Source organism: Alligator mississippiensis, chromosome 1 (assembly GCF_030867095.1).
Source record: "Alligator mississippiensis isolate rAllMis1 chromosome 1, rAllMis1, whole genome shotgun sequence".
In the NCBI taxonomy this organism is placed as follows: Eukaryota; Metazoa; Chordata; order Crocodylia; family Alligatoridae; genus Alligator; species Alligator mississippiensis.
The window spans coordinates 298,604,064-298,629,497 of NC_081824.1; the positions used below are offsets into that span (position 1 = coordinate 298,604,064).

The window sequence follows — 25,434 nt, forward strand, 5'->3', positions numbered from 1 at the left end:
CACACTACAAGGTGAGCCCCACATCTTCTCTAAGCATCATTCTGATCCCCTTCCTCGACCAAATCTGTGGCTCTGCTTTCTGATCCCTGCTCCAATGCTGTGATCCCTGTTCCCTCCCTGATCTGCCACATGCCACATACATGGAGCCTGTGCCACTTATGGCACACGTGCCATGAGTTGACCACCCCTGTTCTAAAATATGGAGGACAGGGAACAGGAGGAGATTTTAAGAGACCCTAAGTGATTTTCATTGGTGCTTTGGAAACATTTTGTCCACCTACACAATATCCCCCTTCATGCAAAAGGCACCACATCTTCTGGTGACTCTTTCATCTAGCACCTTTTGTTCTTTGTAGCATCTCCCCTGGAAAAAGTTTCAGGTGTACGTCAAATCAATAGGTCATATTATATTTATAAAAATTCTTTGTGATTCTGACTTTACAGCAGGTTTTATGGTTTCTCCCCAGTAAAAGTCTCAGAAGTCTAACAAAGTCTTTTAGACTTTAAACAGAAATTTCCTTCTGGACACAAGGAATCAAACAGACACTCTCACTCCAAAACTGTCTGGAGGCATCGTTGCTAGAGTGAACAACTGCCATCATAATCCACCAGAAGATCTAGCACAGCAGTGGAGTGTTCCAGGAAGGCAAGAAGAATCGCAGGATTCGGAGATGCTCAGTGCTTCCGAGCATGCTAGCAAAATAAATACACCCTCAATTCTTCTTTAAAGCAATCCAGCTATCGCAAGTCTGAACAGAACACCCTTGGCAGAGCTCTGGTATTGGGTGACATATTGAAAAGTAGTTAACTGTTCATGTCTGAAGTGAGCTATATGGCAGATAAGCATTTTAAATGCTGTAAAAGCAGAGGTGTAAAACTCATCCGGACTCATGGACTAGATAAGCCCTGCAGACCAGCCCCAAGCAGCAGAGCCAGCACACAGGGCTGGGCTGGTGCATGCACTTCATGCAGTGCATGCCCTAGAAAAGCCCCATGTCATATATGGTGCACGCCAACCCCCATCCAGCGCTGGAGCATGGAGCTGGCATGGGATACATGCAACACCCATCCCGGACTGGCCTTATGCACTGGATCCAGTACGCAGGGCTGGTCTGTGAGCCCAATCTGGACCAGCCCCGAGGCCAGCAGTGTGCTCCCCGGACCAGCCCCCTGTGCTGAGTACATCACCCACAGTGCCGGGTCTAGTTCGGCACACTGCATGTAGTGTGCCCCAGACTGGCTCCATGAATAGTATGCAGTGCAGGGGACCAGAGCCAGTGCATGCCCCATGCAGCGTTTAGGGGTGGTCCAAGACTGGCAAGCCAGATTGTAAAGCTCCACAGACCAGATCTGGCCCATAGGCATATCTTTGACACCCTGCTGTAAAGTAATGAACTGGCTAAACAAGTGAAAGACTTTGTATCATTTAGTTTTAGTTCAGTTAAAGGGGAAAATACAAAACAGCACTCATGCATGAACTTCAGTGCTCAGAAGAGGAGCTTGCTAAAAAAGGCGATGCTTCACCCTTTCTGTACAGATCCTTAGGACAGCTAAGGCAGAGGGAGTGACTCAAAAATCTACAAGCAAGATTATTCTTTGAACTTACAAAAGCAAAGAAACAGCCAACACTGGAACAGGACAGTGTACTCTGGTGCATGTGTTGTAAACACACTGGCATACCTTACAGAGACAATACAGAAGATCAGATGTGTGTGGACTAAGAAGGGAATTTAACTGCAAAGTTGCCTGGTGTGTGCCAACATATCACATATGGCACTGAAAATTAAGGTACTGTACTTAAGCAGTATATTCTGGAGTGAGCTTTTTTCAGGTTCAAATCAAACCTTCAAAGTAAATCAGACTATTTTGTTTAATAATAGGAGTCATACAAGTGGGAAAATGTAGCCCTTTAAAGCTTTTTGACTTTTATTAACTGTTTCCACACACATTTTGTAATCTAGCATTTGTTTTGTACACATTGAGGCAAGTTTGCGTGTGTTCTTAGAAAGGATCTCTTCTAAATAACAAATGCACAGAGACATTTGAAGACTCTCAAAAGTATTTGCAGATTGTGTCATTGTTAGAGGAATTCTTATTCCTCCTAAGTTATTTCACCAGGCTTTCATCCCCAAGTGATTCATAAGAAGTCCATAACATAAGCACAGGTAAAATGTAGCTACAACTGAAGCAGAGAGGATAGCTTCCTGCATAGTGAGAGGTGATGATGTGAGAAAAACAAACAAACAAACAAACAAACAAAAAACCATGGCCCAGTTCCTGTATGGAGGCCCAGGATTCTTTTTATTTAGATGGCTAATAAGATCTTGGCTTTTAAGTTTCATGTCGGAAGAGCTATATGAACCATTATGCATACAGTATTTATAAATGCTGTTTTGCACCAATAGAACAACAGCATTTACTCCTGAAGTTGAGAGCATCACATTATTTCTTTCCACCCAGGATTCGATTTCTTCACAGACCTTAGACAGAATTTCTTTGCTGCTTCATCTTGCAGATACTTCCATGCCAATGACCAGTACGTAGTGAGCTCATTTGTAGGGTTCAGCATCTCAGCTCGGTCACGCACAACTTCAAAATCTACTGTCACAAGGACGTGTCGAAGACAGCAGTCCCCAAGAAAAGTAAGATGTGTGGCATATTCATTTTCGTCTACTCATTGCATTTGCCCATAAAGCTCTTTTTGCTCCCAGCTACTTCAGACCCCAGCACTAAGTCTGCAAAGTAACAACCAGCTTTAACTGTGTTTCTCTGCAGTCATATGCTACACAAAGCACACTGGGGATTGAGAGCACAAAATGCTCTCCAACTGAACTTGTGCATTACTTTTCTGTGAACAATACTGAAGGGCATCTAGGCACCAGTTAGGTTCACTGCATCAGTCAGGCACAGGGTGCATAAGAAGTTTGTTTTTTTCAGTTACATAATACAAGCAGACAAGATTAATTATTAATTTGTGCTGGCATGTTTGGTGTTTCTGTCACTGGCAGATGTTGTCACATACCTGGGCAGGTGGAACACTGCCATGTTGTTCTTTGTTGACTCTTTGGAAATGAAAAGGTATTTTTAAAATCCTGTACTGTATTGTAAGGGTGTGGTGAGCTGCAGTTTGGAAGTAAGAAAACTCCAAAGTTCATCCTTTTGAATTTCTTGGTAGTGTCATACTTGACAGAGTTGAAGCAAACTGCTACATCAACTAGCATAGTCTGAAAGTGTTAAAAATTGCTGGCTTAGCCTTTGAGGACACAAGATGGAAAATTTCTGGGGGAAATTAAACAAAACGTTTATTCAAAGATGGTGTTAGAACTCCCTTTTACGTTTTTCCTTCATATTCCTTCTAAAGACTAGTAGCACCATCATTTTAAACAAACACGATTAGGAGCAAGTTAGGCAATATAATAATGTAAGGGCCTCTGTTTTTTCAAGAGTCAGTTGCAATTGTCTGTAATGTTACAGAGAAGCACAGATTGGATAAAACTGGTCAGTTACAGCTCAAACAGTGAATGACACTAGCTCCTCCCAAGATGCACTACTGCACCAAGATGTTAGAAACACAGATTTTATAGAAGGGACTCATATTTACAATTCCCCTTTCTAAAAAGGTGATTTTTAAGTAACATACCTTGAAATATTAAATATTAACAATGGAACAGAAAAATGTTCACGTTTAATAGACCCTAGAAAGAGTGACCATGCCCAAAGTAAACAAAGAGAAAATGGGTCTAACTTCTTTCAGTCCTAATGAAATACTCATAGTAGTAATTTTAAGACAAAAATTGCTTTCAAACCAACTGTGTTCTTCTAAAGTTCTAACCTGCATTTGTCAGTGATAAAAAGCAAAACTGAGTTGAAGGGGGAGCTTAGGGCAATGAATGTACTGCTGTTAGTCTTATTTGAAACCCTTTGTAAAGGGTTCTGGGAGAGTTTTGTTTTTTTACAAAATCGGCAGGTTATAATGGCTGAATCACAACTACCAATTAGGATAGGAAGGAGAATCCAGAAACAGATTGGAAACAGAAGCAGAATGTAACAAAATGAAATTAGCCTGGAAAAATACAAACTAATAATACAGGGAAAAGTGATCTGAAACACGGATATGTCATGGGAAGAGAACTCTTTAGAGATAGTGGCTGCCAACAAGTTAGACATGGGTATTGCAGCACATGAGGCTAGCTGGCTTCATGGAAGATGAAAAATGAAAATTACCAGAAAGCAGCTTGCAATTTATTGGGAAATCAGAGAGAAGCTTAAAACAGCTAATTGCATGTAGTTCAATTAATGGAGGAACTGTGAGAAACAGTCTATAAATATTTGAAGGATGCAAATAAGAGAGATTGGAGGATTATTTTAGTGGGTACAAGCCGGCAGAACTGGGATCAACGAGTTGACATTAAGAAAAGGATAGTGCAGATTGATACCCAATGACAAAGCCCATGCAAACAAGAAATTGTCTTCTAAAGGAAGTTACAACAAGACTTTCATCTGAAAGTGAACCAATGCCATTAAGAAAAAGTCGTGGGAGTAATCTTGTGATTGCAGAGAACAGGGTTAACAGAACTATTATGCCTTTCCAACTATCTCCGTTGACACTATTTAGAGAAGTAGCATAAATTGTAAAAATGCTTAGCAAGGACTTAACAAATTTTGACAGTAAAAAGGTGACAAGACATCACCTTGATGTGTCTGAAATATGTACATTTATTCCCTGTAGTTATCACCACCCTTTTAATGATTCCCCTCCCCACAAATAATAAAAAAAAAAAAAAATCAGCAAAACTATTGCGTAAATGCCCAAGAGACAACTTTGTGGAATGGAGGCAGAAGCTTGATGACTAATGCAACAGCATTGCCATGTAGTTACTATCATCACCAGCTGGAATTTTCAAAGTAAATCTTATGCTTGTTAAAAAGAGAAGGATGCATTTGCATTTTAAGTGGTGGTGGGACACAGCAGCACTTCCAACTCACTCTGCTTAGAAGCTGCTTGCTTTATGGCTCCAGGGCAAATACTTGGTAGAGAACCTCCCCTCCACTGAGATGTTAGTCCACTGTTCTTCAGCCTGTTCACTTATTTTCAGATTCCATTAGGAGCAGGTCACCTGCTAATTAAACTGCCATTTAAAAGTAAGAACATGCGACTCACAAGCTTTTGGCAATCAAAAATATAGACCAAATGAAGCTGCAGGATCTGAGGTTCAATAATGGGTTTGGCTCAACATGAAAGGGAGCTTTGAGGCCATATTTTTAGAGTAAAGGAACTCCAAAAAAAACATGCCCCCCCTTCACCCCATGCGTGCAGAGATGCATCACCATGTATTGGCACTGCAAATGCCTGGAAGATGCAACATTTAGCCCTTTTATGTCCCATTACAGAAGGGTGTGATCTAACTGCCCCCAAAGGCCTTGGGAGCTGGCCAGGGTATTCAGTGTGCCAATTCACTGAGCAGGAACAAAAGTATATTAGGAACATCAAACCCTGACCACAGTGAAAAGTGCAGTCTTCACACATGCCTCCCTTCTCATTCCATCACCACCCAAAATATATGCCAATACCAATTTACCATACAGCCTCTTAGTAGCCTTAGACAGCAAGAAAAATATAAATAGGGATAGAATCAAGCTGTATGAGGGAAAGCTGAAGGAACCGGGTACATGTGGTGGGGAGGGGGGATGGGAGAGAGGACACATGATGGCAGTTTTCAAATATTTGAAGACTGCAATAAACAACATGGAGAAAAACTGTTCTCCCTTGCCAGGGAGGATGGGGTATGAGACAATGGGCTTAGAACTATAGCAACACAGATTAAAATCTCAAGAAAATCTTCATAACTGGAAGAGCAGCAGGACAATGGATGAAGCTGCCCAAGGAAGCTGTAGAACCTCTTTCATTAAGGGTTTTTAAAGAAGAGCCTGGAACAGCATTCATCTGGCACAGTATAGGGCATAGGCGACATGTAGGGAGGGACACAGGGGGGCACGTGCCCCCCCCGAGATTGGCCCTCACCAGCCAGAGAGTGAGGGCGCCAAGTGAAGCGCCGTCTGATGCCCCCCTGAGATTGACACCAGCCGATGAGCAGCCGATCACCGACCCTGTAAGCGCCAGCAGCAAAACCGGAAGTGCTGGCGACCACCACCCCAGTCGGGAATCAGCCACTGGTGCCCCCCACCCAGATTCTGGAGGCACCAGTCGCCCATGGTTTAGGGACAGGATATTTTGCATCTGTATGGAGTGTTGCAACCCCTGTACATCCCGTCCAACTCTTTGTATGCTGTGAACCTCCAGGCAAACCAAAAATTTGGAATTAAAAAAAATAATTAAGTTATGCAAAAATAAATTATCAAATCAATTCTTAACAATAACCACCAAGCATTTTGTAGGCACAAGGCACACTTTGAATAGCAGAAATTGTCACTTTCACAACACCATCAAGCCACTATACTGCAATCTGTTTTTCATAAGGAAAATCCCCCCCACCAGAGAGCCAACAAGTTGCTTAGCTATAATAGAGATCTGAACTCTTGCTTCAAGTTTGATTTACCTAAAAATAAGTCTGTTATAATTCTGACTCTCCAGCCACTAGGAGTTCTCCCCTGCCCTGAATTTAAACAAATCTGATAATTCTGTTGTAAACAGAATTCAAGCCTGGCTTCTTGTAGCACAGCAGTATGATTTTCAGAAGACCAGAATTACCACAACTCTCCTGGAAAGTTACTGATGACTATGAGAAGTTCTCATCACTTAGAACCTAAACAAAAAAAGTCATCCCAGCTCACTGCTCACATTCCAGGCATACACATTAGGCTCTCCCGGTATTAGGAACAAAACGCAGCTATGCACACGCTTGTCTGCCTTGTAGTTCTTCTCTCCAAGAGTTGTGCTCAACCCAGAACAAAGCAATTCAGGAGCTGATGGATTAGAATAAGCTATTTAGTTCTGGAGGGGGATAGATGAGCACTTAAATATTTCTTACACATCACCCAATAACCACCAGTAAGCCAACCAGTTCATTGACTTCTGCAGATCAGACTTTGAGAGTTTTATCATGAGCTTCAACATTGCCAGGATCAGGCCCAGAAGTTATATAACAAACATAAACCACACGTGCCAAATAAAAGAAAAGCTCACATTTTTACAGAGTGGATGAAATAGCTAGGAAGACTTCCACAAAAGAACAACATTTTAGTTTGTGTCACACTGAGCTCAAGAAGAATTTTTTTTTTTTTTTAAACTACGGAGCCCATGAAAACCTCTAAACATGAACTTCTTTGGATGTGGGTGGCAAGAAGAGATTTATTGTTTCAGAGCATCAACTTCCAACCAAGCCCAGGGAGAAAATTAGTTCTCTACAAGCCTGAGTTAATTTTTACCTCATATTCTAGCTTCAAGCCCACGAGCATGGACTAGAGTACGGGTAGGCAATGGTTTTTTCAGCACTCCGGTCAAAAAAACCACCACATCTATCTTGGAAGGTGCAGGAGTGCCGGTATGCCAGAAAAACAAAACGAGGGCAGGGGATACATTTCAGGATGCACTATATATTAGCATAGTTAATAATCATAAATGTTGCCCTGCTGCCCTCCCCCGGGCCCTCTGGAGTGCAGCGTGTGACCCAGAGTGGCATTGCACAGAGGAGCCACACAGATAAGCTGCCTGCCGCTGCAATCTCTGCACTGCCCTGGCCACACTTCCCCTGTGTGCACAGGGGCAGCAGCACATGGTTGTGCCCCCACCTGCAGGGGAAGTGTGGCCAGGGCAGCGGGGAGCTCAGTGCAGCAGACGGCTTTTGTACGCCTCCCTACCGTGCCCCGCCATGCCGGGTTCCACATGCTGCTCTGCAGAAGTGGCAGGGGAGGGCAGCACAGTGGGAAGCATCACCAGCACTTGCTGCTTCCCAGAGCCCGGGGCGCAGCTGGGTCCAGGGCGGGGAGTCAGGAGCTCTTTGCAGCCTCCTGGCTGCAGCTGGCCTAGGCTCTGGTGTAGCAAGGCTTCCAGCCGCCTTCTGGGAGCAGCCCAGGCTCCAGGGCTGGTAGTAGCTGCCCAGGCTGGCAGTGGCATGCTAAGCAAAATGGCCTCGTGTGCCATGTTTGGCACGCGTGCCGCAGGTTGCCGACCCCTGGACTAGAGTACATGAAGAGTAACAGGATCCCAAATGGAAAACCTGCTAAACATGTGCTGGGAAAGGTTTTGGAATCTGAACTAAGAGGTCCACATTCCACATCCCTCTTCCCTCCATCTGCTCTTATCCTGCTTCTCCCCCAATTTCTGCCACTCCCTGCCAAATCACAGGAAATAGAGATTTGACAGACTCTCCCTCAGACTTCAAGAACAGAGTTTTTTTGTTGAATCAGCCTTTAGAGGCTGATTTTCTCTCTTTCTACTTCAAAGCAAGATGTTAAGTATTGTGGAGTTGGCTAGATACAATTAAGTGAGAGGAAGAAGGTTACTCACTGAAGCCAAAAGACAAGCTCATTTTGCAAATGTGTAGGTAAGCATTTATTTTGAATGCTGAAATCATGGTTGTGCCTTCGCGTTAAGCTTGTTCACCCGCCTTGAACTCGAGTAATGCAAAAAATTCCCAGTGACAGAAACAGGTCCTAACAGTTGCATGAATCCCAAGACATACCTTGACGTGATAGTGGGCATCAAGCAGAATGTTTGCTGGCTTGAGATCCAGATGGAGCAGTGGCGGTGACATGCAGTGCAGGAAGTTCATACCCACAGCCGTCTCATGGATGATTCGGAAGCGCAGTTCCCATGGCAGTGGTTCTGAGGCCAGAAGCTTTTCCAGTGATCCTGTCTCCATATATTCCATAACCAAGCCAACTGGTTCCTTACAGATGCCATAAACAGGAAGGATATAGCGAAATTTTGCCATTTCCATCTTCTTTGCTTCTTCCAGCAGCTCCATCCGCTCCCTAGGCCAAAGAGAATAACGTTATCAAAGGCATGGGCTATTCCTACCCACAAACATGACATTTACTTTAACACAGGGCAATCCAACTTCCAAGCCACTGGGAACTTCACAGGCTTCCCTGCTACCCAGCATAGCAGGCACCTCCTGCTGGGCTGGATTCCATGGGCACCCCCACATTGTGCCAAGACCGTAGGCCATGCTGTGCTGCCTTGATCCTAGGAGTGGGAGCATGAAAGAGAAGCTGAAGGAGAGAGGGAGAGCCTGAAGACCCCTGTGGCAGTAGCACCTAGACCTCAAGTCCAGGGCCTTTGCATTAACTCCTCGCTGGCTGCATGTGGCCTGTGGGCCACCAACCTGGGAGTCATGCTCTAACAATTAGCCTACAGTACTAAGTGATACATTTCAGAATCTCCACTTGGAGATCAGTACTTATCCAATCTCTGCAGCTAGCATTAAATTCATTTGTTCATTCTGTTCTTGCTTTAACAAAACAATTTTAAACACAGATTTACCTCTGCTAGCTCCCCAGGCTACAAATGCTAACTTTTTGCGATTCACAAGACAAAAGTTAAACAGAAGCAAATTTAGACAGCATTGCTCCAATTGCCTTGCTACGCACAGGTCCCCAAAGTCATCTGGGGAACTGGAACTAATCTGAAAAAACACTCCCATAGAGAAGGAACAGATTCCAGTTATAAATTACATGGACACATTATAAGCTCTTTTCCACCATGGACTATGCTCAGTTAGTTCACCGAGATAGACCCAACTCAGGCAGCACTGAAAAACAAAGCAAAACAAAACTTAAAACACAACTAAATGCCTATATTGTGTTTCCAGAATAATCCCAAGTAAGGAGATCAATAAATTATTTACAAGTCATGTGGAAGCCTGATCTGTGAGGTGCTAAGTACTGGCCTGTAAGAAATTAGGATTTTCCTTGACTCCCAGATCAAGACCCTGATTGCTTACAGTAGGAGAGGACAACAGTGCCCTCACTTAACAATAATCAAATCGAATAATTCATATTTGTTTATTTGGAGTCAACACTAAATTGGAAGGAAAAAGTCTCCCATGGCTGCCTACAAGTATAGAAAAGCAGTCAATCCTGGGGGAAGGATAATAATTTGATCCAAAAAAAAGATTAATAAAAGTAAGACAGCATACTATACAGATTTCACTCATGGGTAAGAACAAATCAGTAAGTCTCTGACCAGTAAAACAAAGAAGTATGGAAGTCAGAACCACATGCTCCGAGAACATTATTTTACAAAGACCCTTATAACATCTACAACAAAATTCTACCAGCTCTACTAACTGCTATCTTGTTCATCACATTTGTCAGCAAGGTCCAACAGTTTAAAAAATAAAAATAAAAAACAAACAAACCAAGGGCCAATGCCAACATGGTGGTTCACTAATTTAAGCACGGACTTGAATAGAACAATATGCCAATTCACACCAAAGGAACTACCCTAAGTGTATTTAAAGCAGCATTAAAAAGAGTGAATCTCATACCTTTATTCAGCTGCTGTTCTGAAAGATTAAGGGTCAGATTCTACTCTACTGATTAGATATCTAAGTGTGATTCAGCCCTGCCTGAATCTGTGGAAAACAAAAAACCATTAACTCAAGAAGGAAGTGGGTCCTCCATCATCATTAGTTTTTGTGATTTAAGAATAAGATGAAAGCGCTTTACAAAAAAAAAAAAACAACTGTGAAGTGAAGTTCTTTAGTAGCTCTAAATCCTGTTTTAGTTTTACTATGCTGGGGCTGAGCTGAAAATCCAAGGAGCTAGACTTCTCTGGCTAGTGCTACTGCACAATGACTAATTCAATGTTGCAGAATTCAGAAGCCAGTTGAATTGAGCAAGATCTCCTACAGCAAAATTTTAAATTCAGCACTCATAGATCTAGCACAGAAAAATGAAAAACATTCTTCCTGGGAGATGAACAGCTATATTCTGAAGACAATTTAGTACATCAGAAGGACAGGTCAACCACTCTTAAACATGCCCAAGGTATTTATTGTTACATTGTTATAAAGCATCATGTAGGCAAAAATAAAAAATAAAAAAGTGATGTTGACACTGCAGTATGTCTCAACAAGGTTGGTGAGTCTAGGATTTGACTAAATTATCAAATTATAATTCTTTTTAAACTATTTCCAGTACAAATGAGTGCTCATGATCACAGCTTTAAAAATCCAGATTACATGGATTGTAGAATACAAAACTCAAAACAGATGATCTCCGACCACAAAATTAGATACGGTCAATGATTCCAATAAACAAATTTTAAATGCCAGCCACCAATCTTCAAACCAGGATTTAGATATTACAACTTTTCTTTTGATTTAAAACTTGGTTCAAATGCTTTTCCCATGTAAAGGGACTGGAAAGAATTCCCTGCAGTCCCAGTGGAAAAGGTAAGTGATTCAACATTAGTCAGTCAAAGAGAAGAATGGAATCAGTAAGAACCCTGATTTACCAATCCGGTGCAGTGAGTGAAATGAGTGAATCACATTTACCAGGAAGAAGAAAAACAACTTCATAGCCAAGGAGTCTAGTTCTTGTAAAGACTTATCTGAAGAATTCTCCACACCCCCCCCCCCCTCAAAAGGAGGGGGGAGGAAAAAAGTGTTTCTTTGTGAGGAAGAGGAAGGAGAAGGCAGTGGGGGAGGGACCTTTTCTCTACTCTCCAGGTTGGCTCCTGTTGCTACTGCTTACAGCAATTTTCCTCTGAAATAATTGCCTTTGTAGACAAGCACCCCGGTTGGTCTTTGGCATGCTAGAAGGGAGTGCCCATGAATAGAAAAACCAACTCCTTGCCCCCAAGCCACATGCATAGCCAGCATAATTCACCAGCCTTCATCTGGCTTTGGAGACAGGCACAAGATCTGTCTGAATACTATGGGGCAGAGTTAGTAAGAACCCAACAATTACTGAAACATGCACACTAGAGCCACGGTTTGAGCTATGGGGTTCCTTGGTTAACAGAGGAGTGAGAAAGTATACCAAGTTCATAAAGGTCAAAGACACAGGATAGAAAACTAACACTAAGCTGCAAAAGAGAGAGGGAAGAGGACAATAGATAGGCCACCTTCAACGACTGAATTAACACACTATGTGAAGGGCTTCTCTCTAGTTAACTGGGACCTTTGACATTCCTTAAAGTGGTATTTGATCTGCTTAACTGTCTTTTTCTAAGATAGTTGATCTCTCCGATCCAACATGGTCCCATTCTTCCAGTTTCTCTGAGGAGAGAATGGCATCCCCATTCCTTGCTCCTCTCCAGGAGAGTAGCAGAAGCCAACTCCTATCACAACATAGGCTCACACTCAAAAAAACCTCAAAAGCCAACTGTCCTATGTACCAGCCATGTCACAAGACAAAGAAAGAAGCTTCAGAGACTGACAGTCCACTGTTCTGTTTATATACAGAGATCTCTATACATCTTATACAAACTATATGGTCAATCCGATAAAAAGATATGACCTAGAAAACACAAAAACCACTTGCTTCTCACATAGTTCCTGGACCAACACTCCAACCCGACTAAAATGATCATTGCAATTTTGCATCCATTTCTCTTTAATGCTCCTTGAAAGGAGAGATCTAAAAAAAAAGTTAGTAATTATTTTGCATGCTGATCTAGAGAGAAATTGGAAAAATTAAAGATCCCAACTGGTTAACTCTACACCAACTACACATCAGCCAACTACATAGTAGAACAGTTGGGGTGCTTTCATACTAGACGAGACCCACTTATTTGGGACCCCACCCTCCAAACTTTGCAGCAAGGAATACAAGTTACCTCATCAGAGCAAACCGGTCCTTTGCTGCCCAGTGATTCAACAGCAGAATATTCAGAAGCAACTTTTCTCATATCTGCACTTTGTATATTAACCCTTTGCCCTGCGTCATGCAAAAACACCCACTGCTGAAATAGGTCTTTTTCCTCTACCTGCTTAAAGGTTTCTATATAGATTTTCAACAAGGGAACAGTCTGAAAGGTTTGGACATGTAGAATATGTTGCATTAGTGTCCTCAGCAAGGAGGACAAACAAGATAATGCAGTTGGGTTAGTGCATGTGTTTGGGGTAAAAAGCATCCCCTTATTTAGGCTAATGCTGTTCAGTGTCACGTACAGCAGTAGACATAAAGGTCTCAGACGTCACAGGTTCAATGCTGTGTTGTAACCGCATCCCCTGGGCTGCCAGGTGAACATTAGTCAATCTCTGGATGTGTGAATGGAAACTAAAGGGATACCATCATTCACCTTTAAGATCCAAACAGCACAATACTTCTTAATTACCCATGTGCAGTTTCCCAAAGAAGGGGGCGAATTTTATTTTCCCCAAAAATCACCACAGCTACCAACAGCTTCAAAAACAAGCCTGTTCCAATGGATGACCTTTTCATTCCCATTAAAAGGTGTTTGTTATATTTGCATTCATTTCTAAGTACACAAAGACATCTTAGCTTTCTCCCAAGGATCTCTCAAAGTCCACAGAGCCAGAATTCTAGCCATAAGGCTAAAAGAACTTGTTTAATCCACCGTTCCCCCTTCAGGCCACCCTATTCTGCTTTCGTTTGGCCCGTATACACTTCTGAAGTTTTTGCTTGGGCTTCCATCAATTATCACATCTTTGCAGAAATGGAATGGCATTTGGCTCAGTCCTCCTTTCACTTGGGACTGTCTAGCTCAACAGTTAAAGAAAACTACCTAAGTACCTCCCCAGAGACAGAAGTACAAGAGAGACCCATTACAGTCCACTGCTACACAGCCAAGTTTTAGTTTGGTACCAAGCTAGTGAAAAGTATTCTACATTTCTGATGTTAACCTGGAATTTTTAATACCAACTATTACTAAAATAATCTGAGAAATAGATTGGCTCAGTTAAAAGGTTGCTAAACTGTGGATTATTCCAACTAATTCAAGATAGTACTCAATCTGTGAATTGAAGAGATAGTGGCTAGGTGCAGACATTAAAAAAGCTGGAGGCAGAATCAGTCTAAGTTAGAGTTGTCCTTAAGCAAGGTAGGTTAGATCAGTAGCAAACAAGACACACATTCACCCTTTGGTGGGGGGAGCAAATCTAAGTCTAGGCTCTGCCATTTTTAAACTAGTCTGTGCGACGAACTTCTGTTCTGGGTACAGACTGGTTTCTGATTACTTATACCAGTAAAAGAATAACATTTGTACCTGGCCAGCATTATATTTTTTTGCCTCCCTTCACATTTTTAACAGTGCAACAGCTTTAAAAAGCCAGGGAGGGAGGGGAAACAAACATCCCTTTATGGCAGAATTAGCAACCAAAGTATGGTAAGGTAATTACAGAGACAGCAAACTTATACATTTATAACAGCCTTTTTCAAAGCCCAAGGCGAACAATGTATGGTTATAATTTCTTTAAAAAAAAAAAAAAAAACTGCAATGCAAAAGTAGTTTAAAAATTAAGGCATTGCCTTGCAGCAGCTGAGACAAAGCCTTACAGCAGAGAATCTGAAAATGAAACTCAAATGATTTTCTCTGTACAATGACAAAAACAGTATAAATGGCCTAAAAAAAGGACTGGATTTTCAAAACCAGCTTTCAATCAACTTTGAAAGTCTCAGTGAACATAGTTATTGTTCACAGCCTTCTTTCAAGTTCACAGTGTTCCTTTAACATTGATTTCAAAGCCTTTAAAAGTTATCCCTTTCAATGGATAAAAGATGCTGTTAAACTGGAATAAAGAAAAACTCATGCAAAATTAAGAACTTGCTTCCCAACATCAAACTGGGAGACAATTTAATTTAAACGGTAGATTCTAAAATTTAAGATGTATTTGCATATAAAAGTAAGAATATTTGAATAGTGAATTCTGCCCAATTTCCTAACTGGGAACAAAGTAGTAACTCAAATAAACAGAAGTACCAACTCTTTAGAGTTTCTCCACAATTAAAAAGTTAACTCAGATTAAGGTAGATTTCAAATTTAAGGAGCAACAGCTAACCTAGAAGGGGAGGGGGGACCCAACCAACCAAATCAAACACTGAAAGCAAGAGAGGTTTAGAGAGTTGTTTTCACTTCAACTGAAAACACTTAATTGTTTGACTGGACCTCATTACGGATTAGGACAGAAATGTACTCTCTTTGAAGTTTACCCTCTTTAATAGGTTGGGGATTTCGCTCTCCTTTTGAAAGCAAGGTTAATCCAATAAAAGTTACTATCTACAACATTTTGCCCTTTTGTATGTTGTTCGCTATTTATTGACCCAAGATGATTATCGTGTGTAGATCATGTTAACCCCACCCTTTGAGCAGTGGATTTTGTAATTCACCTACACTATTTAAAAATATTGGTCTTGCAGACAAGAAAGCCAGCTGTCCCATGCACACTTCAGGCACATTTACACTACAAATGGGAACTTAAGCACATTAGGAAACTACAAGCCATACTAATGGACATCCCCAGCATAATAGTTTTGCGGCATAGGGCAGGCTATTGAAAATGATTATTTTCAATCCTGGGCCCAACCAGTCTCTCCTGTGGCAGGAAGCCTTTTTAGAGAGAGCATTTTCCCTGTTTCTAGGTAAATCACAAAGCCTGTCCCAGAACTGGCAGAATGCCCAGAGATCAATGAAGTCATAAAATGATGAGCCTCACCCAGTATAAGCCCTGCCCACCTCCTGTGCCCTGCCTCAACACAGATCCCAGCTTGCAGTCTTCTCTGCTTCCTGAGAAAGGGAAGATCATACTCTACACATCTGTCACAAGAGAAGTGATTCTTACATAGTGGGCCACTACCACACATAGAACTTGATTACACTGTACATTGATTGCCTTGTTACAGCCTACCACTGCTAAGAACAATACATCCCACCTAAATGCCCCAAACCATATTACAACCATGCCATTGACTACTTTGCATGAGGAGGAGAGGCAACAAACACACACACAGAGGATTTTTTTTAAACAATCTTGACAAAAGAAAACAAGGTTCATCCATTTCTCATACACTCTGCCTGTCTTCTCCTGCATAGGAAAGATCCTCCTCTTCTCTTTGCTCAGGGCAAATGGCCCCTGGCAGATGTTACACTTAAGGTGTAATTAATGGCTAAACCCCCCAACCCGCATCTTAAGTACACATGTTTATGTAATTAATGGTGTGGAAAAACAGGGAATAATGCACAAGTTATTACACAAATATGTTGTTACACAAAAGCAGATACTTTGTAATAACTTTGTGGCTGGTTCCCATTGTGCCTTTAATTGAATGTATGTCCAGGCCATCCACTGATTTGGGAAGCTCCTTACCTCAGGGGTGCATCAGAGCCCCCAACTCCAATACAGCCCTGAGGCTGGGAGCAGCAATCTACTGACTGGCTTGTTACTTTCTGGTGCAGGGGGAGCCCAGGCTCATGATCCCAGGCTCCCCCTTGTACTGGCAATATGGTACGATTGGGATCTGATCCCTGATCCCATAGCTACACCATGCATGTGTAGTATGGCAGGAGGCATGATTGCTAGGATCATGGATCTGGTCCCATCACACTTTTAACCAAACATCTGCCCAGGGCCTAAAAGTGGGGTCATTACAGTCAAACCATTTTAAGCAGAGTTAAGGCTTAACAGCAGCTCTGACACAGATGTACTTAGCAGCTGGTAGTTACACCAAGAAACACCAGAAATATCCCAGACACACTGGGAAATAAGGCACCTTGTCATAGGCAGCTATCTATCCCTACGACAAGGCTTTGTCTTTAAGTATATTTCTATCCTACCCTTCCATCAACATGATCAGTTCTTACAGGACAGGCAGGACAAGCATCTCTATCTATCATCCTGGTCCTTCTTCATTTGGTACTTGCCATTCATAGTGCAAAGTACTTTCAGTTCAGTGCTGCCTTTTCTGATCTAATGGGTAAAATATGTAGCACTGCTGTAGAGCTCCCAATATCCCTAACTTGCCTCAGTGGCAAAGCAACACAGCTGGCACTTCCTAGAGACTGGCCAGGTCTTCCCTTAAGTGCAACAAGGGCCACATCTACTTACGGAACATTTAATTGTCAGTATGTGTTCACTGAGCTTAATCACTATCCATCTAAGTTGCTGGGTTACAACATAGGCCTTGACCACCAGAGTCAACAGGTTAAAGCCTAGCTTTGTGTTGTTTAAAATAACAGTGCTAACTTCCAACTCTGGGTTGTCATTTTGTTTAATTGTTTAAAACTAGGTCACAATAGCAGGGCACAAATATAATCCAGTTTGGCCACAGTGATGTTTAAAGCAATGCTTAACCACGGGTATTCCATACAGCTCTTTATCCTAAATAGGGGGAGGTGGCATATCTGTTCTTCCCCCAGAACTAAAGGAAGAATCACATAGGGTCCTGCTAATTCACCTTTTAGTTCACTTTTAAATTGCATGCTCTACCTGCCAAGGCACAAGTCTCACATAGCAAACAGTTTCCTGATACAGAACAGAAGTCCTTGCTACTCACAAGAGCTCTGCAAAAGCTACTGTACTTGGCCTTAAACTGGAAGGTGACCATTCTCAGACCTGTATTTGTGTACAGAAGTGCTCTGTGCACATTTTACAGCAATGTAATTTACAGTAGTTTTTTACAGCACTACAAAGTTACAGTGCTCTCAAACATGGCAAAAGTGCAGTGTTGGTGGGACGAGGGGTGCTCTGAGCCTCCCTGCATTTCCCAGACCAGGAGGCTCTGCAGCCTCCTGGGGCTTCTCCACTGGTCAATTTGACCAGCATCTAAAAGTTATTTAAAGCGCTGTGGGTTGCTAAAGTGCGGTGAAATCCAGCACTTCAAATTTAATATCACATTTAACAAGGGTTAATTTAAAATGCCATATACATTTTAAAGTTCTATAAAGCTGTGCACTTCTGTTAAATCAGGGCATTAAAGTACTTTAAATGGCAAATAAAGCAACTTCTGCACACACAAGACATTTCTGCAGTGCTAAGGATCCAGAGCTGCCCTTCATTCTCAGGAAAGTCAGTGGCTTCAGGAAGAATTTTAAGTCAGGAGGTACAGGACTTGGTCTCTAGCACACAATAAGAAGAGCATGCTAAGCATTCTGCACAGATAAGGTGCAATCAGTTAGCAATGTCTGTGAACCTTGTATCTTACTGCTAAGACCCACAAGTGCGTGGGCACATTTGAAATGCTTTTAAAATAAAGATAAAGGGACAAAGTCCATTCTTTCTGTGATTCCAGTCAGGGAGCGAAAGGAAGTCTCCTGTGGATGCTGAAGTATACAGCATGTAGGATAGTTCAGAAAGCCCCAAAAGAAATGGACATTACCAAATTATGTCAGCTAATTTCACTCCTCTACTATCTCAGAAATCTCTGTAGTTTTAAGGGGACTTTTAATCCCCCAATACAGAAGAACCTTGCTAATCAGCAATAAGCTGCTCATGAGGTCAGGCATTAATGCAAACAAAATTTCAGCTTCCATTTTTTAAAAAAAGTTTCCAGTTCTCATGCCCCCCAAAGAGCTTAACAAATATGACCCAAGCATAAACTAAGGAATCAAAGACCAGAAGGCAAATAAAGAAAGCTCCAATTTTCTTAGTCTCATAATTTTCAAATCAGTTTTTTTATTACTATTTTTAAGGGGTAGGGAATGTCCTGGTATGATTCTGAAACACACAGGGCTGTTTCATTGGGGCAAACCACTAGCAAGTCCTCTCCAGTGTAGCTGTCAACAATAAGGAGGTCCTAGTAATGAGACTTTTCACTTACCAATTCACGCCACATTGAAATTAAAAAAGTATACAATCAATCACTTTCCAAACAGCATTTTCACATGCAGCTACCAACATTTACAAGACAGACTAATAATCAGAGGGCTCACTTTGTGACTTTTTGGAAAGCGGTGAACACCTAACCCTGAAAACACCTCCCGCCCCCAAAAAATACTGAGATGTTTGCCAGCCTCCAAAAGAATGAACATTAACTCGGTGTTACTCATGCATTCAAATGAAAAAGTGAACTCTCACTCACAAAAGCTTCTCTATTTCAGCATCTTTAGTTCAGCTAGTTGAGTGCATCTCTACCCTGCCTTCATACATTTAACAGCCCAAGGACTGCAGAATTTCATCAACAGCCTTTTTACTCCTTGTAGTACTTTAGCTTTTTGGTGGGATTAAAAAAAATGACAAAACACAGAAACCTTTTCCTAGGAACCAGACAAGGGTATTTTTAGAATCTGTCCAAATTTCAACAATCAAAATCTGAACAAGTGTAAACTGCTAGCAAATGCCACCTGAGAGCAAGGCCCCCACACACACATACAGGATTTGGTCTTCAGGTCCCTTCAGACAGAGCTGTTGAAAGAGCCCTCCTACTAAACAAAAGCCATCACCTTCTTCCAAGGCAGAGGTGTGTGTGTGCATGTGTATACACATACACAATTCTTCACAAAGATACATAAAGCATGTGTGCATACATGCGCATAATAGTTACATGTATGTATGTGTGTATTATGTGCATGCATATATACACACACACAAATAGTGCACACCACCACATGCGCATGTTTATACAAATGCATGCACATACATGTGTGTCTCCTGTGAATACACACACACACACACACTTATATCTCCATCTCCAGTGAATATAAATAATATAGGGGGGGCGGGATATATATAATATACACTGGTTGAAAATTGCTGTGTGTACATACAGGTATAGATACATACACATGTATATGCATGCGAGTATAATAGCATTGTGTGTGTATATACATATATATTTATACACATACACACACGTATGTGATGTGTATGTGTATGAATCTGTGAAATTGTACGGTGTATGTACATAGATCACAGAGAAGTAAGACTGGAAGAGACCTCAAGAGATTATCTACTCCACCTGGGGATCAAGCCTGCCACCTTGGTGATATATATAGATATAGTGATCTATAGATATATACACACACACACATACCACAAGACACATACATGTATTTATACGCACATACACATTGCAAATCGTGTGCACGTACATACATACAGATAGAGCTGTGCATACACACACCGACACTGTGATTCCCAACCAGGGGTGCCCCGAGGAGACCTTGAGAGAGCGCCTTTCAGGGATGCCACACAACACACACACATACTGACACGTGTGTACATGTGTGTCCCCCCCCCAGGGGGGCAGGCGCCCGAGTTGCTCCCAGCCAGCCCCCCGGCCCCGCGCACCTTTCGTCCACGTGCAGGCTGGGCGAGCACTTAATGGCGAGCCAAGTCCTCCAGTGCACGTGGCGCACCTTGTACACCTGGCCGAAGCCGCCCGAGCCGACCTTCTCCCAGGCCGCCAGCTCGCCCGCCTCGAAGGTCTTGAGCAGCCCCATACCCCACGCCGCGCTGCTCGCCTGCTCCATGGCCGGCGCGCCCGGCCACCGGCCCTGCCCTACCCCGTCTGCGCCGCGCCGAGCCCCGCGCCCGGCCCAGGTGACTCAGGTGCGGGCGCGGCCCGGCCAATGGCAGCGCTCCCCCGCTGCGCCGCCTCAGCTCCCGCTCCCGCCTCCCGCGCGAGGGCCCCCAGCCCCGGCCGGTGCCAGCCGCCGCCCTCCCCTCGCTGCCCGGCCCCACACAGCCGGGAGCAGCGCCCCCCTGGCACGCCTGCTGCACACCTCTGCCGTGCAGCGTCCCACACCACCGTCTGCCAGGCCATCAAAAAATAGTAATAATAACAACAACAACCCAATCAGGACATCGTCTCAACTCAGCCTTGCCTTTCACTATTGCTGCTTTTTTCCGCCTTACAAAATCATAGAAAAATCATAGAAAGTGAAGGTTGGAAGGGACCTCAGGAGGTGACCTAGCCCAACCCCCTGCTCAAAGCAGGACCATCCCCAACTAGATCATCCCAGCCAAGGCTTGGTCTACCTGGGTCTTAACAACTTCCAAAGATGGAGAGTCCACCACCTCTCTGGGTAACCTGTGCCAGTGCTTTACTGCCCTCCTGGTGAGAAAATTCTTCCCAATATCTAACCTAAACTTCCCTTGCTGCAACTTGTTTTTTTCCAATGGCAAATCCAATGCTCCATCTCAAATGGCAGCTTCTAAACAAAATCTGCCTTTAGGCGGGGAGGGGGGAGATTTGTGATGGTCCAGGAAGAAAGCAAGAAGGAGTGTTTATTTATTTAAATTGACTTTTTATTTATATTATTTATTTATATGTTATCTATTTGGACCAACTGGACAGTTATCCCCTTGATATCAACAGGACTATTCCTTTTTAAAATTGAGCAAGTCACTCTGCAGCAAACAAAACAGATTTCTTTGCCTACAGTTTACACCTTGAGTTATTCAGCACTTAAAATATGTTAGCACACTTGATTTCACCCTTCCTGCTGCATGTTTTAGTGAAGGCAGCTGGTCAAGTTAACTTGTATTTATCGTCAATCTCTAGAAAAATGGGTATTTTTTCTAGCTTTTGGGCATTGACACAATGCTGAAATGTTTGGACTCCAGCTGTTGCAAGGGACAGCTCTCTTTCAGAATGTTACGGCCAGAAAGGACCACTATGAACGATGATCTGCAGTGGTACAAAGCACTCTCACTGGTGTCTATTTCTGTGATTTTTTTTGCTACTTTGTGATCTGCTACTTCTCTTAAATCCCCAGGTCCTGGAGTCAGGTGTTTACAGAACAACCTCAGCTTTCATTTGAAAGAAATAAGGTTCTGGAGGAAAGTTAGAAAAATGTGATCTCAAAACAAACCAAAAACAGAGGACATGAAAACCCCAACGTTTTAAAATCTTTTTATTTTTAAAACAATCTCATTATATGAGAGACATGAGTCTATAATTCTTTGCACCCTTCCTGCAATTCCTGCAACCTTTACTCAGTCTGAGTTTGGGATCTGTCTGAGTAAGAACTAAGGGCTAGATCTACAAAAGGACCAAGGAGCTGACTATATCACAAGCTCTCTGCCACTACTCCTGTTAGCCTGCAGCTGCCCCCACAGGGAATTCACCAGATCACCTACACACCTACACAATTTCTGGCAGCTCCACGGCAGCTATACGACCTAGGCCCACAGTGCATCCTAAGACATGATGGGCACAGACAGAAGTTATGTTTGTCATGTGATCAGCCCCTTGAAAGTGCTACACAGCTGTGCCTTAACAGAAGTACACAGCTACAGAGCACTTTAAAAGTCCCAAAATTTTGCAACAAATTCAAATGAAGGCACTCCAAAGTGGGGTGCCTTCATTAATTTCTGTCTGCTCTGGCAGCTGGGCTGATGCAGCCCCACCCGTGATGCTGTCTGCACACTGGGAGGGGGTTAAAAAGGATGAGAGAAGCTCTGGTTGGGCTCTGCCCAGCCTGTGCTGGAGTGGGGGTCAGTGACTACCACCCCCACTCCAGCACAGGCTGGACAAACCCAAGCCTGAGCTCCCTTCCCTCCCATGGTGTAGACAGCACTAGAGTTGGGAGTGGGGAGGCAGGGCTACAGGAAAGAAGCTGCAGACATGTAACTCCTCATAGCTGGATTGGTTCCAAAGCGGCCCACCCTCCTGACCCAACAGTGAACGTCTGTTGGGTCAGGGAGGGTCAGTCTAATGCATGGAGCTTTCTGTGAAGTACCATGAGTTAGACCAGGGAACTGTTAGCAACCCAGTTGCTAAAGGGGCTACAGCAGCTGGCAGAAAGCATAGTTGCCTCTGCACATACTTTCTATATCCGTCAGCTTCCAGGTGGCAACAGAAGTCTTCTGTGACTCATTGGGCTGGTGTTACTCTACCACAGGAAAACAAGGCTCTACCATCACAGAGAAGCAAGGAGTGTGGACACATTCACAGCTTTCTGGCTGAACTCTATGAGCAGATAAGCTTTTAGCCAGCCTGTGTAATCAGACAATCTTATTAATGTTTGTCTAACTTTGCTTCTCACTTCCTTTCTGTTGTTCATTGCACTAACTCTTTGTTCCCTCTTGGTTTGGGCCCCTGTCTGCAATCAGATCAGCACAGATGAACTTATGTATCCTTGCATAGGCGCCAACTCCATAGGTGCTGTGGGGCTCGAGCACCTGCTGAAAAAAATTAGTGGGTACTCAGCACCCATGGAGTCACAATTGCAGACATTTAAAAAACCCCCAAAAAACAGCACGCTTTACTGAAAGAAGCAGCGCATTACTTCAACTGGGCTCTGCAGTGTCTGTAAAGACTGGGCGCTTCAGTGGGCCTTTTGGGTGTGTCACAACCCAAAGGTGTGATTTTTGTTTTTGTGTGTGCTTTGGCACCACTGAATTATTTTCCCGCCGTTTGAAGCTTTCTTTGCAGGGTGCATTTCTTCTTTGCAGCATAGAAATGCACGTTGCAAGGAGTTCCCGCCATTTGTATTTAAATTCAAGCCCCATTATTGGTTGTTTTTAAATTATTCCCACGTGGCGGCTAGCGATTGGCTTGCTAGCCATATAAGAGGCTTGAGTGGTTTCTGCCCAAGTTGGAGGACTCCACGAACATCAGGAGGAGGAGACTTCACGTCTCGTGAAGATCTCTAAGCGCTGCGGAGCCTATTGGACCCAGCGTGAATATCAAGAAGGCAACAGGGGTCTGATCAGCCTCTCGCCTCTCCCCGTCGCCGAGCACAATCCTCGACGTATCCCTCTTCCCTGCGCGCAAACAAGGATCCACGGAGCCTCGACAACTCTGTGAGAGTGAGAGTTTTGTCCGAGTCCTCAAACGGGGATTTAAGCGGAGCTTTACCTGGGAAACTGTCCAGCCTACACCGCGACCATCTACAGTGTAAGTAAACAATCTTGAATCAACCACTAAGCGTCTGTGCCTAATTCTAGCGTGTCGCCTGCTTTCTTTGACCCAGCGTGTCCGGGCTGCTGGCCACAGCCCGTGGCGTGAAAAAAGGGCCCCGGATTGCTCCCAGCCCGCACATGGCGACGAGGATGGGATCAGGAGAAAGCACGCTAGAGCTAGAATTAGTTAAGAACTGCCCTTGGCGTGGTGAAAAACGCCAAGTGAAAAGTTTTATGGAGCTGGAGGCGCATATCGCTTACCACCAGGCGGGTGGAACGGGTGAGAGATGTATCAGCAGACGTCTTTCGCTGAAGGGAGAAGAGGGACCTTCCGAGGACGGAGCCCCGAGAGAGAGGGAAGTGTATCTGCACCCTGCGGCATTTGGGTGTATGATGAGCAACGAGTGGGTCCTGTTTAGGCCCCTCGATACTGTGTCCCTCGCTAGAGTCAACCTGGTGGGCGCAGTGAACCCGACCTTCACCCGGGAGTGTGCCCGTTGCCTACGATATGCTCGGGAGAGTGAAGAACCCGTGCCAATCGGCTGGTTCTCCCCTTTCATGGTGGCGTCTAGATTAAGGGGTCGCAAGCTTCCATCCGAGCTCCGCGAAGATCTAGAGACGGAGGAACGCGCCACAGATGAGAGGGTGGCCCTACAGTACGACAAGGGGGGATAGTTAAGTGCAACTTTCCGTACAATAACTGATTTAATGAACAAAAATTTAAGTTTAAAGGCCCAGCTGCGTATGGCTGTTCAGGCGGTCAAAGAAGCAGCTGAGAGAAGGGATCCTGAAACGCCAGTCCAAGATGGCGCCGAGCAAGAGGGAGACCGCGTGGAAGAACCGGAAAAGAAAGGTGGAGCTTCGGAGGAACCCGCGAGAGTTCGGTCAGCCCATTGACGCAGCGTCATCTCCGGCAACCCCGCCCAGCAACACAGTGCCGCCTCTGACAACCGTGCCTTCTTGCTGACGGAAGGGAGAATCGAGTGGAGAAGTGCATCCGCCCCTCCTGCCTGAAGCAGTAACAGCAGCAGTAACTCCTACAGCAGCAGTTCAGCCTACAACAATGACTAACCGAATTGTTACTGCCTACTATGCTCGCACCAGAACTGAACTACAGGATTTATGTAGAAAATCAAGAATCCATCCTGAAGAAACTCTGGCTGTATGGTTGGGACGTTTGGTCGTGGAACTTGGATCCGACTTGCTGAACCAGGAAGAAGCAAGCTTCTTGGTCAGACAATCTTCGTGGAGTAGAGGACATGTCACTGACATCGACATGATAGTGGTCAACGTTCACTGGCCTATTCCACTGCCAGTGCTTGTTGCAGGACTGATCGGTCAAAAAGCCTACGTATGGCATGACAGACGGCCAGAATATACCTGCGCAGAGCAACTCATGCTAGCGATCATCGGAGTCTCGTACTGTGCCTGGAACCCCAGAGCATGTGCGCTGGGACTGACATCACTCCAGCGAATAAGACCATGGCCTCATCGTCATCTACGAGACCCTGGAACCGTTCCAGTAACCGTTCACAGCCTAGATAGTTGTCTTGAGGTTTATGGGCGAAAGAACATCATCGTCCTCCGGATTCTGCTCAACCCAATGGTGAACCAACCCGTAAGCAACCTCCTTCGTCAGTTGTCACAACTGCGTATCCTGATGGAGCCAAGATTATCTAGTGATCGGGACTGTCGACACCCGACCGAGATTCAAGGC

The 25,434-nt window shown here is 43.9% G+C and overlaps 1 protein-coding gene across 1 annotated transcript in view; it reads right to left on the bottom strand.

Moving 5' to 3' along the window:
- Positions 1-20,387, bottom strand: part of RIPK4 (receptor interacting serine/threonine kinase 4) — a 30,756-nt gene extending 10,369 nt beyond the window's left edge. The window contains exons 1-2 of the mRNA XM_019476422.2: positions 20,157-20,387; positions 8,643-8,934 (exon numbers count right to left, since the gene is read on the bottom strand). Of these exons, the coding sequence (XP_019331967.1) occupies positions 8,643-8,934; positions 20,157-20,338 (474 nt within the window). The 5' untranslated portion in view covers positions 20,339-20,387. The remainder of the gene's footprint in view (positions 1-8,642; positions 8,935-20,156) is intronic.
- Between the last annotated feature and the right edge of the window lie 5,047 nt (positions 20,388-25,434).